This window comes from Corythoichthys intestinalis, chromosome 9 (assembly GCF_030265065.1).
Source record: "Corythoichthys intestinalis isolate RoL2023-P3 chromosome 9, ASM3026506v1, whole genome shotgun sequence".
In the NCBI taxonomy this organism is placed as follows: Eukaryota; Metazoa; Chordata; class Actinopteri; order Syngnathiformes; family Syngnathidae; genus Corythoichthys; species Corythoichthys intestinalis.
In genome coordinates this window covers 22,138,224-22,155,286 of record NC_080403.1, presented here as the reverse complement: position 1 = coordinate 22,155,286, position 17,063 = coordinate 22,138,224, and the positions used below count along the sequence as shown (strand labels likewise).

Sequence of the window (17,063 nt, the reverse complement as noted above, 5' to 3'; positions counted from 1 at the left end):
TAAAAAAATATATATATTTTTTTTTTTCAATAAAATGTTAACAAATAATAAAGAGAATATAGTATTTACTGTCCACCTTTTTTGTGTTTTTTATTGTGGGGAAGGCGGGAGAAAGAAATATGAAAATTTACTGTTAGGCCCTTAAAAAAAAAAAAAAAAGAGGATTTGGACCATTTTTAGGTCAATAATGTCTCTAAACAACTATGAAATTAGTTGTTCAATCAATAATCAATTAGTTTCCATGAATCCTGGCAACCATAGTTGGCAGAGATTAGCCCTCCGAAGGAACCATAACTACAATGAGGCCCGCGTAAAAGATGAGTTTGACGCCCTTGCACTAAAGTGACATCATCATTTGGGCAGTAAGGGAAAGAAAAAAACAAGAGCTAGATGAAGAATGAGAAAAAGGTTGAACGAAAGAGGAAAAGAGAAGCCCCGTGATGCAAAACAGACTTTCGGCACCCGGAGCCGGAGCACATCTGGAAGTCAGCTGTCAAACACACATACACACACATGCACACACTCCAAATGTCTCTGCTGGCACCCTCCCCTTGCGGAGCTCCCAGCATTCCAGTAGGGAGACACTCAGACTGAATGCAGTGGCTCAGATATTTAAACACAACCAGCCGCGCACTGTTAGCGATCGTTAAAAAAAAAAAAAAAATATGCGCACACTACATGCCTGTACACACACACACGCACACACAACAAAGATGTAAAGCAGCGCCAATTTTCGTAAAACGCAGAAACAAACAGCCGACAAGAAGCCACATGCACACTGAGCCAGTTGAGAAGAATGATTCCTATATAGGCTCGTATCGGCCTCCTGTTTCTCATCAGCGTTCATCAGTTCAAAGCCAAGCATGTGTGGACTAGTGTGTGTGTCTCTAGTTAAGTGGCGGCAGGCGGGCGGGAGGCCGTGAGAGAAGGGACCAAGACCTCATAAACACAGCGCCTTCACCAAGAACATATCAAGGTGTGTGTGTGTGTGTGTGGGGGGGGGGGGGGGGGGTGCATGTGAGCTACTGCCATTTCCAACAAGAGTTGACAAGACCCCCGAAGAAATGGAGGGCAGATATACACCAGAGTCCATCCAGTCAGTCGCATACACCGCTCCTCTGTTTAGACGCAACACAAGGACGATACACTGAGTCTCAATTCATAGGGGCGCCACTATGCAAACACAGGAGACCACCCTTAGTTAAGCGGGCTAGCCAGTACAAGTAAAAAAACAAGAGGGTTAAGGTATCTTTTGTAAGAACAAGGGGTTCGAGTCAGAAGAAACTTTTGAATATAGTAGCGTGGAAGGGAAGACAGTAGTTAGCCAGCTAAGCTAAGCAATGAATGGAACTTAAGCAGACAACAAACGATTACCAGTTTCGAAATGTCTCCCCTGTTAGCTTAGCTCCTTCACATTAGCTATCAGAATGATGCCCTGGCGAGCCAATGGATGGATTTGCGGCATCAAACTGTAAATTTTGGACAGGGTATGGGGAGGGATGCTGGTTAAAATAAGACAATTCCAACAACAACAACAAAAAAACAAATACAACAAAAAACTAAACCAAAAAACACTCAATTTACCATTTACCGTTTAAATGAAATTAGATTTGTCATTATGACGTTTGATCAAAAAAATAACCATTTGTGGTATGACTGATTTCTAGTGGCATCATAGGCTACTGTAGTTGGCCAATAGAATAGAATAGTAAATACGAAAAGACGATGCTTGATGTCTTTTCTCATCAGATTTTAAAAAACATTTTGCACCTCAATTTTAATACTTAGCCACCCATGACACATTTCTGTGGTAGCACAAAGCCTTATTTGCCTAGACAAGGTGAGAAAGTGGCTCATTTGCAAGCGAAAGAATGGTGCAGTCATTAAGGGGAAAAAAAAAAAAACGAGAAAAAACGGATACAGTGGTACCTCTGCTTATGAAATTAATTGGTCCTGGAAGTAGTTTCTTGACAATTCTTAAGTAGAGACGCGTTTTCCGTGTAAATGCCCTAATCCCTTTCAAGACCCCCAAACTTCAGACATAAATCTTTTATAATGCATAAAAATGCATCAAAACATGTAACTAATACATGTTACAATTAACTAATTGTACAATAAACATAAAATCTCAGCGGTGCATAATGTAGAAAAACAACAAATGAGTAAAGAATAAAAGTTAATACTTTCATGTAAAGCTGTCGGACCTCGAGAGGCGAATGAAGAGGACACTTGGATACACCCATATACATACTGTACAGTAGAGGTCCGCTTAGCCAATTAGATGCCAGGAATGCTAGGCAATAGCCAATGACAGAGCAGCTATAAGTACCGTATTGGCCCAAATATAAGAGGGCCCCGATTATAAGACGACCCCCTCTTTTTCAAGACTCAAGTTTGAAAAAAGACTTTTTGAACGCCAAATTAATTTCTATACAGAAAATAATTACAGTACATCTGAAACAAATGATTATAACAATATATTTGAGAGAAAAAGCATGTTATTTTGCCTCATTCAAATCTTAATATCTGAACATTTAAATATGTAAACTAAAGTGCAATCACATTCGTAAATGAATGGCTTCTGGTTTTTGAAATGTAAATAAACCAATCTATTGTGATAAAACAACAAAATTGCAATAACTGCATTAATCATCAAAGTGAAGTCTAACTGTAACTGTAGTCTTGAAACAATTCTGAATAATGAAAAACATTGCAATAAAATAATGCAAACTGGTTAAACTAAAAAGAGTAGGTGAGATCTGTCATGACAGAACATCGCTTCAATGATATCTGGCGCCATCTAGCATCGTGAATGTGAGAGTAGCTGAGCTCTCTCATGACAGAACATCGCTTCAATGATATCTGGCGTCATCTAGCGTCGTGAATGGGTATAATGTCTAGACCGCAAATATAAGACGACCCCCTCTTTTGTTATTTCAATGTAAAAAACACCGTCTTATATTCGGGCCAATACGGTATGTTACATTCAGTAAATTCTAGGAGCTGCGAGTACCAGCCATACCGTATTTTTGCCTTTCGTATCTTGAAATTTCTTTCGTAACAAGAGGCAGTATTTTCCCGTTAAGGCGTGTCTTAACCTGAAAATTCTGTATGTAGAGACATTTGTACGTAGAGGTACCACCGTATCCCTTAATGTAAATTGGTGTGTGGTGCACGTACAACTAAGGTTGTTAAAAGTATTGAAAAGGATCGTATTTATACTGAAATGTTGTATCCAGATACAAAAACTGATTGCAAAATTATCGATACTCAGTTATTTGTATTTGCACAACAACAGGCCACCGGAAATTTGTTGTCATTGGGTAAATTTAACTGAATTTTGAGTATTTGTTACTTGTTCAATTGAGGGTACTTGCAGTTGATTTTGGATCACTTCCAGTACATTTTGGGGTATTCTGGGGTCACCTCCTGTACATTTTGGATAATTGCCTGTTGACTTCAGGGCATTTCCGGTTCACGTATTGGTCAATTACAGTAGAGTTGGGGGCATTTTTGGGTCACTTTCTGATCATTATGGGGCATTCCTGCGTCCCTTCATGTGCATTTTGGGTCACTTCCTGTTTTTTGGGAGGCAGGCAAATTCGAGTAAGGTTTTTCTCAAAGATCATGACCATTATTGGAGAAACACTAAAAGAGTTAAAAATAATTTTAAAAAATAAAATAAAATAGATTGACATTTATTTATAGTCTCAAAAATTATATTCAGTATTTTCTTTAGTATTGACATGGAGTTGACATCAGTATGTACAATCTGGGAAGAAGTGAGCGATAATATTTGGTAATTAAAAAGAAGACCGGGTCATATTGTTCTTATTCACACAAAACACTCCAATCCTGCCTTTTGGCACATTACAAGTACAAAAAGGGTCTTTCACTAAAACTGATGAAAAATGATTAATTAATCATTTCCATTAAAATGCATGTTGCTAAAAATTACCTGGCAATCTTGGTCTGTCTTTGAGTTCTCGTATGTCTAACATGCGCTGGCTGTGCTCTCGGTGCAGGATGTGTGGCGCGGCGATGTCGTCCAGGGCGTAGTGCTGCAGGGGTGGCGGCGTCGGGTGCAGCTGGGCGTTGAGCGGCAATGGGTGCGCCGGGCTGTGGCGGGGAGCCGGGCTGATGGTGCAAATGCGCTTGGCTGCGGGCTCCATGGCTACGGGGGGACGTTCGTGGAAGCCATTTTCCTTGACCCTGAAAGTCGTTGGAAGGTTGTGTTGAGATAAGGCCTCAGATCAGTGTTAAATCTAGTTGAGTGAGCTCACCTGCTAGGGCTGGGCCTCTTGACGGCGGCGTCTGAGGGCTCCATGAGGAGCTCAGAAGAGTCTGGAGAGGAAGCCATGGTTGTGCTCAGCAGGAGGTGCTCATGCTGGGACAGATACTGTGCTGGAGTCTGCTTGGCTGCACGTGCGCAATGGAGCAGCTCCCTCTGTAGAAGGGGAAGGTTCGCCTGGAGGTAAAGAATGGAGAAAATCTATTTAAAATGCATAGTTGGCACATACAATGCTGTTTTGGCATGATTGGTAAACCCGCAATTTGAGCACTGAGTCACAGCACAGACATACAAGTTGACACACAATTTTGGAAACGTTTTACAACCAACTTTTTTTCTCCCCCACGTTTTCTTTTTTCTTTCAGAAACCGTCTCCATCCTGTCCTCAACATTTCTTTTTTTCTTCGTCTACTTAATTAGGAGCAGACGTTGGTGTGCTTGCAATTACACCACTTCCTCTCTCTGGTGAGTAAATAAAACCAGGAGTTTCTTTTTTTTTATTTTGTGAAGAAATTTCAAAACGGCAGATGTCTTTTTTCTGAAGTAATGCTTTGACTTCTTTAAAGTATTTGGAAATATGTGTGACCTTAATTGGTCTGAATATTGTCTATTTACAACCAATAACGAGTTGTCGCTCCTCTATTCATGCCAGTGACATGTAGTGACAGGCAGAACATTCAGCGATTTGCATTTTGTTACTGTGGAATCATGTTACCTAATGCTTGTTATTTAAATATGGAGGATTTTTGAAATTATATTTTCAGTTATAACATTTTTCACATTCATTTTTTTCAAATTTGAAAAAACATTTTCACTAATAATCATAACTTAATATTTTAACTTTGAGTCATCGAAACTATTATGTATGTATTAGTATTGTGACATCTATTTTCAAATAAATTTATATCACGGAAGTCTATAAGTAGTCAATAGCTGCGCTTCCACCACACCAAGTATTTCGCGAAACCAACATTTTGCAAGGAAAACCATGTAATACAAAAGAGGAATTCCCCCCACAAAAACCTCTCAAATATCGCAAAAACATTTTTACAGTTTCATAACCTTTTTCAGACAATTCGCTATTAAAAGTCAAATCTCACGGGATAAGACTTCACGGGAGTTACAAAGTTTCAGGAAAAACTGCCTTCGATGGAAATTTTTGCAATTGAAGCTCAGCTAATGTCCATGAACAGTACACGAATGATCTTTTACTGGTCTACAAATGGTCCCCGACTGAAAAACATTCAGATAGCTTACTTTATTCACCTTTTATGACATTTGTATGTAGTAGTACATGGGGATTTCTTTTTTTTAAAATTATTATTATGAATGGAAAATATGTTCCTTGGCATAAAACACGTTTTGAAAACACTGCATCAAAGAATGAAAACAGTGGGGCTCATGACAAAACTCCATTTTAGTCCATCCCAATGGTGAACGATCAAGTACTTGCTTGCTTTTGTGGACTGGGAACAAAAATAGGGGTCTTTCCCAAACTGTTCCCACAAAGTTGAAAGCGTCAAAAGAAAGAAGAGGAAAAAAAGGGGTGCTCTAGCCCTAACCCCCGGCCCCTAACCAGTGGACATTTGAGAAGAGGCGCTCTATCGGGTTTTTTGGGCTGGGCGGATGCAAGCTCGGCGGCGCCTCGGCAGCTGAGCGTTCTTCACGGGGCAGCGACACTCAGAGCCCGTAAAAAAATTAAAAAAGGGGAGGGGGAGGGAGTGAAAGGGAAGACTTTATAGGCATGTTTCACACTTCCGACTTTCAATTTCCCCCCTTCCTTCTCCAATCTGCACACCAAGCAGTCTCTCTTTTTTCTCTCGATCTTAAGAGAATGAAGTTGTGCACCCCCCTTTTGTCGTAAATTAGCAAAGGCAACAGAGCCTTCTGGTCTCAGGACAGACTGATGGAGGTGAGTAAGAGGTAAACTTGTGGAGAAAAGAGCCGCTGTGGTAAGATTTACGGGCTGCTTTTTAGACTGAGTGGGGCTTCTAAAATAAAAAGTATACACTCGAAGAGACGTCTCCCGGTTACAAAAAGGGGCTCTCGGGGGGGCCGTTAAACACGCAACGTCATCTGTTGTGCATCAGGTCAGCACGCAAATCAAGATGGTTAAACCATTTTGAGGAAGTGTTTGCTCAGGGAAATACTTTCACGGGGTCGAGGGCATTCACCTTACTGCTGCCATGCATTAAAAAGGGGGCAGATAAGAATGATGGAGGCCACTTGACTAGCTATCCACGATGCAAAATTACAGGATTTTTGCAGATTTTTCTCCGTGTCATATATATATATATATATATTATATATATATACTGTATATATAAATATATTAGGGCTGTCAAACGATTAAAATTTTTAATCGAGTTAATTACAGCTTAAAAATTAATTAATCGTAATTGATCGCAATTAATCGCAATTCAAACCATCTATAAAATATGCCATATTTTTCTGTGAATTATATATGTATTCTGTAAAATAAATTGTTGGAATGGAAAGATAAGACACAAGATGGATATATACATTCAACATACGGTACATAAGGACTGTAGTGGGCATTTCACTCTACTGTCATTTAAATCTGTCTATGCTGTCCTCACTCCGAAGCGTCTACTTTTTCCAAAGCTAGACAGCTAGTGAACGACGGCTTAATAATCGGACTTCTTCCTTTTTCATCTGATTTATTAATAAAATGGCCTCAAACCATTGTCCTCTTTAGACAGTCGTAAAACTACAAAAAAAAGTACACAAGCATTGCATTAGCAACAATGTTAGCTTAGCACGCTATACAGGTTCACTAAACACAAACAAAAAGCGTCTCATACAAAAAATATAACATTTCGCTTACTAACATAATATGTACATTCTTTACAACAACCATACTTACGGACAAATCTTGTCCAAGGATCATATAAGCACAACATTACAACGTAGGCGTCAGCCCGAGACGTCGTGCAGCCATATTGAAGTTGAACTGGCAAGAAAACAATAAACCATGTCGCAAAGCAACCACAAGAGTTCGCTGTTAGACAGCACAAAAAGCCTTGCTGTAAAACTTACCAAAAGGCAGAATACTGTCTGAGCGGGACATGTGCACTAATTGCGTCAAATATTTTAACGTGATTAATTTTAAAAATTAATTACCGCGCGTTAACACGATAATTTTGACAGCCCTAAAATATATATATAAATATATATACTGTATATATTAGGGCTGTCAAAATTATCGTGTTAACGGGCGGTGATTATTTTTTTAATTAATCACGTTAAAATATTTGACGCAATTAACACACATGCCCCGCTCAAACAGATTAAAATGACAGCACAGTGTCATGTCCATTTGTTACTTGTGTTTTTTGTTCTTTGTCGCCGTCTGCTGGCGCTTGGGTGTGACTGATTTTATGGGTTTCAGCACAATGAGCATTGTGTAATTATTGACATCAACAATGGCGAGCTACTAGTTTATTTTTTGATTGAAAATTTTACAAATTTTATTAAAACGAAAACATTAAGAGGGGTATTAATATAAAATTTCTATAAGTTGTACTAACATTTATCTTTTAAGAACTACAAGTCTTTCTATCCATGGATCGCTTTAACAGAATGTTAATGTTGATGCCATCTTGTTGATTTATTGTCATTATAAACACAGTACTTATGTATGTTGAATGTATATATCAGTCATGTGTCTTATCTTTCCATTCCAACAATAATTTACAGAAAAATATGGCACATTTTTTATTTTTATTAATGTTTACGTTAAATCTTACAAAAAAATATATTGTGCAGTAATTATAATAAATATATACCCCCCAAAAATATTTTAAAAAACTGAAAAACATTTTTTGATTGATTTAATTGTTTAGTTACAGAGGGTACTCCAAATAATAATGTAAAAAATATATATTTAAAGAATATGTAAATGTTACACAAATTAGGGTTGGGCAATATATCGATATATTGTAAAAATCTCGATATATTTTTAAGTGTGTTATGCATTTAGACTACGTCGTATGCAGTGTAGCAATATAGTTCAAATGTGCAAAAGGTTGCATAGACTGCAACTCATGTTATACAGTATTTAACTTTAAATGTTATTATTTAAACAACAGAGAATTTTTTCTTGAAACAGGTGACGAAAACAGTATATTTGCTCTTACTTAGCAAAGAAAATATCTGAATTTGCATCGTATATCAATATTCAGCTAAAATACAGTACATGGCAATATGACTTTGGGTCCATATCGCCCAGCCCAAATACAAATATTTTTCAATTATGCCTCACTAAAACAATAATATTTTTCTCATCATAGTCATGATAATAGCAATAACGCATTATTATTTTACAGAATATGCCTATATGACACAGGACAACCACCAAATATGCCATTAGATTGATGCAGGTGCTCCAAATGTTATGGCCTAGAAGGCAGAGTGAAGGTCAAAATGAACCAAGCTTGTGTTTTTAAATGAAATTAAAGCACAAAATAGTCTTTTTGAAAATAAAAAGTAGACCAATCAAAAACAAACCCATATTTTGCAGGCGAGAAGGTCAAACGTGAATGTTTACCTTGAGAAAAGGAATAACAAACGGCCTCAAGGGGAAATTGGTGGCCTCCTGAAGCCGTGAGTGAAACTCCTCGATGGTCACTGTTGAATTCTACCGGCGAAAAAAACAGTTAATATATTTTTAAACTATCAATTTCACAAATTAATTTTAGTGCCTACTTACTACTAAAGCCAGCACTAAGTTGCGAACGCTGTCGCCAATTTCTGGTGAGATGTCGTTGCCGAACTGCTGCAGCGTGGTCAGGAATCGCTTGAGCTTACTCAGCTGCCGCGCGCCGCACGTGGCCGGCAACTGCTGGTTAGACAGCGACGACGATGACGACGAAGAGGGTCCGTTGCTGTAGCGCTGCGGCGGCGAAGGCACCGCATTGAGCGTTGGTGGCGAATGGTGGTTCCCATTGGTCACTGCAAAGAAGAAAGATGAAGTTTAACACCAACTCTCCTTGATGTGTTGAAATCAATCGTTACAAATGATGGCGGACATACGTGCTGTTGTGGAGAAGGAAGCCAGGCGCGGGGCGCTGGGGTTGATGGACGGCAGGGGTGGCATGATGATGGCGGCACTGCTGCTGCTATTGGGAGCTGATCTGGAATGAGTCTTAGCATCCACAGGAGAACCGGGCATGGCAGGGCTCTTCTTCTCTACACTGTCTGCAAGAGAGGGGTGTCAATTTTAGTGGCGGGCCTAATTGTCATGGTAGGCTTCTAAAGTGAATTATAATTGAAAAATGACATAGAGATAATACATTATTTTGCACCAATTGTAAGTAGAAAAGTCAATAATGACATACAAAATCCCGATTCACAACTCGAAACTGTAAGATTTTTGACATTTTTAGGTAATCCAACATATGTCAAGGTCAAACTGACTCAGTAACTTTGGTGTGGTCCTTCAGAAAAAAAGAGCAATATACTATATTGATTTATATTTTTCTATCTTGTAAGCACTTTTGGTAATACCAACTTTATTGTTATCCTCAATATATTAATATAACTGAATGTGCAAAAATAAAATATAGTCCAGGGTTTTTCCCAATGCTGTATAAGCCTGGTGGGACAGCAGACGTAACTTCCGCTACCAGGCTAAAATAGTGCTACAAAAGAATATATAAAAAAGTCTACAGATTTTAACCACATATGGTATTAGGCTGAAAGCACAGTGACAACTTCTTAAAGTCCATATGTGAACAAACCTGTCACAGCTCTTTGCCATTGCACCACTCCACCCCGAGAAATAAATGCAACACTAGGGTTGAAATCGAAAATGATTATCAAAAATGTATATTTTTTGTTTGTTTGTAATACTTTTAAGTAACAAAAATGTGCCCCAGGTCAAGATGGAACATTAATGCCATCCCTATGAAACTAATGTAACTGGAGGGCTAAACCACAACAAAAAAACTCACTTCTCATCATATGCCCAGGCATTAACCACTCCTCCGACCCCTCCCATCAAAGAGCCAGATGTCTAAAGTTTAGTCCCTCGCTCCCTACCATTCAGATCACTAACAGAAGAAATGTTAAAGAATGCTATTGTGTACCTAGAAGAATGCCCCTTCATTGAGTGCCGTGGCCACGAAGGGGGGGCACTGGGCCGCGAGAAAGAAAAAAGTGAAAAGGGGCCGGGACTATTTCACGCTTTACTAACAAGATCGTCAGAGCTTTTGAATGTTAAACGCAACTTTTCAATATGCCATCACCACTGAATGAGACCACCAGATAAGGGGGCATGGGCCTTGTTTGGGTACCGGGGGGGTGTCATTTATTTGGCATAAGGGGACGCCTTTGTTTCCTGCAACTCCACCAAGGCGGCGCGCCCCCCTTTTAACCCCCAGCATCTCCATTTGGAGTGGATCAGACTTTTTTAAGTGCTTCAAAAAAGGACGATTAATAGACACGCAAGGCCCGGCGAGGTCGAAGTTCAGGGCTTTTTAAATACGGTTTCATGCTTTTTCCAAGTGGCCTCGCCTTCAATGGCGCCCTTTATGTCTCTTTCACGGCCGATGAACTCTGTGCGGCCTCGTGCAACAGGTTCCCAAGTTTATAAAGATGGAGGACTTAAGATGTGAGCGGCCAGCAGATAACAATGGAGACAGAGTTAGGCTCTCACGAGGGCATTCAGATTGGAGCCACTAAAGACTGGAACATGATACCTTACCCGTGCCGTAGTTTGAGTAGAGGAAACTTATTGAAAAGTATCAATAAGCCATCAATAAACACAAATTGGCTGAAATTTGGATTTTGATGTGATTTGGTATACATTTTGACATTCATAAAATAATGTATCATAATACGCACCATACATCCATCCTCTCACTCTTCTATGAGACGTGTGTGTGTGTTTGTGTGTAAGTGTACATACAAATGTTGATGTAAATTGTGTTGTTAAATGTTAAATATTTGTTAGAAATATTTAATTCTTATTACAAAATGCGTAACTTAAATCCGTGGTGCACTGAGGGGGCGAAAGTTGAGCTGCGAAGTAACGAGTGATCAATGTATTACATAAAAAAAAAAAAAAATTTTTAAATTAGAAAATAGAATATTTAGATTTTACCCTTTTTCTTTTAAAAAATAATATTTACAATTAAGAGGCCCCCAAAAAGAGGATTTGGAAAAGTCTTAGGTCTACAATGTCTCTAAACGATGAACCGACTATCAAAATAGTTGTTGACTAATTTGATAATCAAATATTTTTTGAAATATGAAGAATCATGGCAGCCATACAGCTAATAACTAAAACAATCAAAAGAATATATTACAATTAAAGATGATCACGTCATTTTCAAAGTATCGGAATCGACAAAAAAAAAAATCGGACATGCCTTTTTTCAATATATATATATTTTTTAATTAAATCGTTTTCTAATTGTATTTCACGTTGCAGACAAAATGTCTTACACTCATCCAGAGTCTTTAGTTTTGCCTTAAAGTAGGACTGTGAAATTTATCGCATTAACGGCGATAATTCATTTTTTTTTAATTAATCATGTTAAAATATTTAATGCAATTAAAGAATGCGCTGCACGACCCACTCACGCATTGTCGCGTTCAATCTATAAAGGCGCCGTTTTACCTATATATAGAGCTAAAAGGCAGTGTAAAATGAGTAGGGTGAATTTAGGCAGTCTTTGGAGCCTTTATTTAATTGGCTAAAGCCTTAAAATCCCCCTCTCAACAATTAAAAATATCGTGGGAAGCAATGTGGGGAAGAAAGGTAGTAGTTGATCTTTTTCTTAATACCTTGTGTTATTTCTCAATGCAAAGAAGATATATCAATTGGTGTCACTACGCACAGTCATGGTTGCACTTCCCATCATGCATTTGGGCAGAACAGTTAAATGGCTACAGTATCATTTACTGAAAGCTCAATAAATACACTAGATGGCAATATTTAGTCACAATATACAAAGTCACATTTATCCTTTAAGTATTACAAGTCTTTCTATCCGTGGATCCCTCTCACAGAAAGAATGTTAATAATGTAAATGCCATCTTGAGGATTTATTGTCATAATAAACCAATACAGTACTTATGTACTGTATGTTGAATGTATATATTCGTCCGAGTTTTATTCATTTTTTTCTTAATGCATTGCCAAAATGTATATGGTCAGGAACAATTATCGGGAATGATTGGAATTGAATCGGGAGCAAAAAAAAAAAAAAAAAAAAAAAGCAATCGGATCGGGAAATATCGGGATCGGCACATACTCAAACTAAAACGATTGGGGTCGGATCAGGAGCAAAAAAACATGATCGGAACAACCCTAATTAAAATTCTTATATATTGATAGTTATTGAAGTCTTGTATACGACCAGGTAGTGCCTTTGTTTACCTATACAGTACAAATATACACAGTACATTTTGTCATTGAATAGCAAGAGCATCACTAGCATTACAACATTTTTCACATCTCCATGACATTAAAAAACATCCATTGGAGATGATGTTATACAAAAATATGGTTTCACAAGCTTCTGCTCCATATTCCTTCTCTCCCGCCCCCCCATGCTGCCCATCTGTCACGCGCATGCAACATCTTTGACTGTTCATCCTCCTTCTTCGACGACACACTGTGGCTTGGCTGCCATCGCTCCACCTGTTCACCAACGGGGTGCAGGAAGGAGGGACGCACATATGCACACACGTACAGTACGTATATCTATGCGGTGCCAGTGCACAGCAGGATGCAGCCTGCAGCACACACAGCGACACACACTTGCGTATGGTCAGGAAATTAGACTGACATCTCAATAACACAATCAACGGAGCATATGGCCTTCATGTCAACACTGAGAAAACCCAAACAACACTTTGCTAAGCTGGGTATGCGCAAACAGACAAACAGGCTGAATTTGAGAAATTCTGAAAGTCAGCAAAGGTCTGATTATCGGCTGTCTCTAAAATATTATCTGAATAATTATAGTGCTGCGTGTGGGGTTTCAAGAGGATATTTTCATTGGTCGACAAATCAGCATCAAGTCAATTTTTGGTTGATTAATTTAAATGAAATTAATGACAATACCTATACAGAATTATTTTATAAGATACTTTAAATTTTTTTTATACACAATCCATTAGCAGTCAACTACAGAATACTGTAATTAGTAAAGTTGACCATTTTAAATATGAATTTAACAGCTGTGTACTTTTGTTAAAAAAAATAGTTTATTTAGTATAATCAGTAACACTTTATAATAACTATCTGTTATAACTAGTTAACAGATCATTAGTAAACTTAATAAATGATTTTTTATTTGTTAAGTGTTTGTTAAGTTTGTTTAGCATTTATAATGATACTTATAGATTGTTCTGCCCATTGGCCTTTCTGTGTGCTGTACTTTACCAAAGAAACACCACAGATGAAAAGTTTTGAATATTTTGTTCAATGCATAGAAACATACATGCTGAGCAATCACATGGCAGAACAACAAAATACCACAGTATTCTACAAATCCATGAGTTCGGGACGCTTTTGGTGCTGAATACAGAATAAACTAAATTTATGAGGGGCATTTAATGTCCATACATAACAGCAAACTGTTAACGTTTAACAATTTAACAATACATTATTTATTAACAGTTTAGTAATGATGTATTAACTAGTTATAACAGATAGTTATTATAACGTGTTACCGTATAATCAGTTTTACAAGAAATAAAAAGAATTAAAAATATATATATATATCGATTTTACTATGACTACAGTACGAACATATATAATTAGCATTAAGTTTTTGTTTGTACATACTATTTAACTTGGTCTGCTCATGTTATAGATTAGGGGTGCACGATATCCATTTTTTAAAAACCGATATCGATAACTTCCTGGTCCTTAAGGCCGATACGATAACCGATTATATATAGTACTGTGCAAAAGTTTTAGGCAGGACACCTGCCTGAAACTTTTGCACAGTCCTGTATATTTTTATTATATTATGTATACACAGGATACACTGTATGTAGTGCTGCAACGATTAATCGATTAACTCGAGTATTCGATTAGAAAAAAATATTCGAACTAAATTTTGTTGCTTCGAGTATTCGTTTAATTAAAGTGGCATTGTAATGGTTGATTTTAAAAGTGTTTGCATTTAATTTCACTGATGAGGGTGGATACAATGCACTCTGGTCTGCCTCTTTTCACATGGCTGAATCCAACTGCTCCCTGTTAAGACCAAAATAAGCTAAGTTTTTGTTTGAGCGAATGTTTTTTTTTAATGCATTCTTAATTTAGTTTGTAGGTATAATTAGCCGTTTTTGTGGGAATATGTGTCTGAACCACTTATTAAGAGCATTGTTAAAAAAAAAAAAAAAAAAAAAAAAAAAAAAAGCTAGCATTTAAGCTAGCAGACTAACCCTCTATCCAAGTTAGCCAATTGTTCTTTTGTTGTACACAGATCCTCATTTTTTTTTAAAAAAATATCGTTTGAGGCTCAGTTCAGGTGTTTTAATTTTTCATGTTCCTTATCCGATTACTCGATTATTCGAACTAACTAGTCCATCGATTAATCGACTACAAAAATATTCGATAGCTGCAGCCCTAACTGTATGTATATATTTTCCCCAAGTGGAAGCTTCCATGATCCTAATAAATTTAATAATTAAAAAAATATATATACAGTACTGTGCAAAAGTTTTAGGCAGGTGTCCTGCCTAAAACTTTTGCACAGTACTGTATTTATAATATTTAAATGTGTATTCATTTGAGTTTTTGAACACCTGCAGGTCTAAAATACTAGTGGTGGATTCTGCATAGCTTTGCCTTTGACTTAACCAGATTTTTCATGAGACATGAACATTATCATAATGAACAAAACAAAGACAAGAACAGTTTTGAATTCAAATAAATTGCCCATATTTGTTTTTTCAAAAATATTGAGTCAGTCACAATTAATCAGCCAGTGTCATTGAAGATGTGTTCCCCTGAACAATGAGCACTGAACTAACAAATATACACCTAACAGGCTTTGTCAGCAGATAAAACATTTGGCACAACAAGAGAGGAGATTGTTGTGGTCCTGGTCCATGAAACAACTTTCTTAACCTGGCAATTATAAGACAGCAAGCCTATCAATAACCAAAAGGCCCCTCAATAACTTGTAAACATAACACTGTAAAATGCAAACAAATTGCCATAGCAATGTTCATCACTCAGTGATGGAAAAATACGGCCTCTAGAACAGTAACAAAACTTTACATACTGCCAAAACAGGAGTGGAAACAAACACACACATCCCAATCCACCGATACCGTGCCAAAAATATTACATTATCGGGCCTATTAATAATGTTATCGTATTTATTGGGATGACGTCATAATTCCTGTTATCGGACCGATAATTATCGTGCACCTGTATTACAGATCGAATGTAGCCGTTGCTCATTCATACTTACATTCATTTAAAATAAAATGTAAAACTTTGAATGAATTATCATGTTACAGTATTTCCTGTTAAGAAATGAATTATTGTAAGTTCTGAAAGAGAAATAGTGGGAAAAATGAACAATGTTATGCATATTTTTTTAATAAAATATTTTGAAGACTTAAAAAAATACCAGAAATAATGAAATGCGTCGCTAGCATCTTCTAGTACTAGTAGTTCTAGTACTACTTCTGTGTCAGTCTGGATTAACTTGGCACTGTAACTCCACAAAGGTCAATCGTTGTATTACAAAATACATTATTATGTGTGTGTGTGGTGTACCGTATTTTTCGGACTACAAGTCGCACCAGCCATAAAATGCCCAACGAAGAGAAAAAAAAGCATAAATCGCACCGGAGTATAAGTCGCATTTTTGGGGGAAATTTACTTGATAAAATCCAACACATAGAACAGATACTGTATGTCAACTTGAAAGGCAATTTAATATAAAAATACAATAGAGAACAATAGAGCCTTGTAAAATTTCCGATTCTTATATTATTCGCGATTCGGCCGTGGAAGATTCGAGAACGATTCACAAATATCCAAATTCCAATTATTGAATTATACCAGGTAAAGGGGAAGTAAAACACAGTCAGCGCGGTCTTTGGGACGCAATGAGGAACGGACCGAGAGTAAATATCATGTTCAACTCATGCCGCTAGATAAAAAAACAATCATACCTGACTGCGGCCAACAGTCGCTACAAACAATGCCCAGTTGCTAGTTGCTACAAACATACGGCTACAGTAGATATCTGTGACGGAGTAGCCCCGTCAGATCCCGGGGAAAACTCTGCGTCCGCAATATAACGCATGAGACACGGCAGACTCGGCGTTTTCAATATTATTCATTTGACACACACACACGTGCGCGCGTACCCTCACACCGTACCTGTTAACTTTTTAGGCATCGCGGGGGTCTGGGGTGCACACTAGGCTGCCGCCAAAACATCGTTATGCCGTACTCACTCTTAACAAACATTTCCACATGTAGTCATCCTCCACTCACGTGCTGAACTGTCAAAACCGAGCACGCATTCACTTTCTGGTTTTATGATGTCGCGAGCGGGACGTCAGTGAGTGACGTCACCGTACGGCTTGAGTTTTTGGCTCACGGCAATTTTTTTTTTCTTTCCAAATGTTATTTCAGTATAGTAGGACCAGTATTTGGTTTATTGTATTTTTCTTTAATTTACTATTGAGCTAATATTGCATAAACTGGAGTTATTGAGCAGATAACTGAATTTTTTTAGGTAATTGATTTGAGGGGAGG

The 17,063-nt window shown here is 37.6% G+C and overlaps 1 protein-coding gene across 2 annotated transcripts in view; it reads right to left on the bottom strand.

Moving 5' to 3' along the window:
• Positions 1-17,063, bottom strand: part of LOC130922225 (protein CBFA2T2-like) — a 39,126-nt gene that overhangs the window by 5,523 nt on the left and 16,540 nt on the right. Inside the window, exons 2-6 of one of the 2 annotated variants that reach the window (XM_057846848.1) lie at positions 9,347-9,511; positions 9,024-9,265; positions 8,862-8,951; positions 4,284-4,468; positions 3,959-4,212 (exon numbers count right to left, since the gene is read on the bottom strand). In XM_057846848.1, coding sequence (XP_057702831.1) covers positions 3,959-4,212; positions 4,284-4,468; positions 8,862-8,951; positions 9,024-9,265; positions 9,347-9,485 — 910 coding nt within the window. In that variant the 5' untranslated portion in view covers positions 9,486-9,511. Of the gene's footprint in view, positions 1-3,958; positions 4,213-4,283; positions 4,469-8,861; positions 8,952-9,023; positions 9,266-9,346; positions 9,512-17,063 lie in introns of those variants that run through there. The other variant, XM_057846849.1, reaches the window with a different exon arrangement.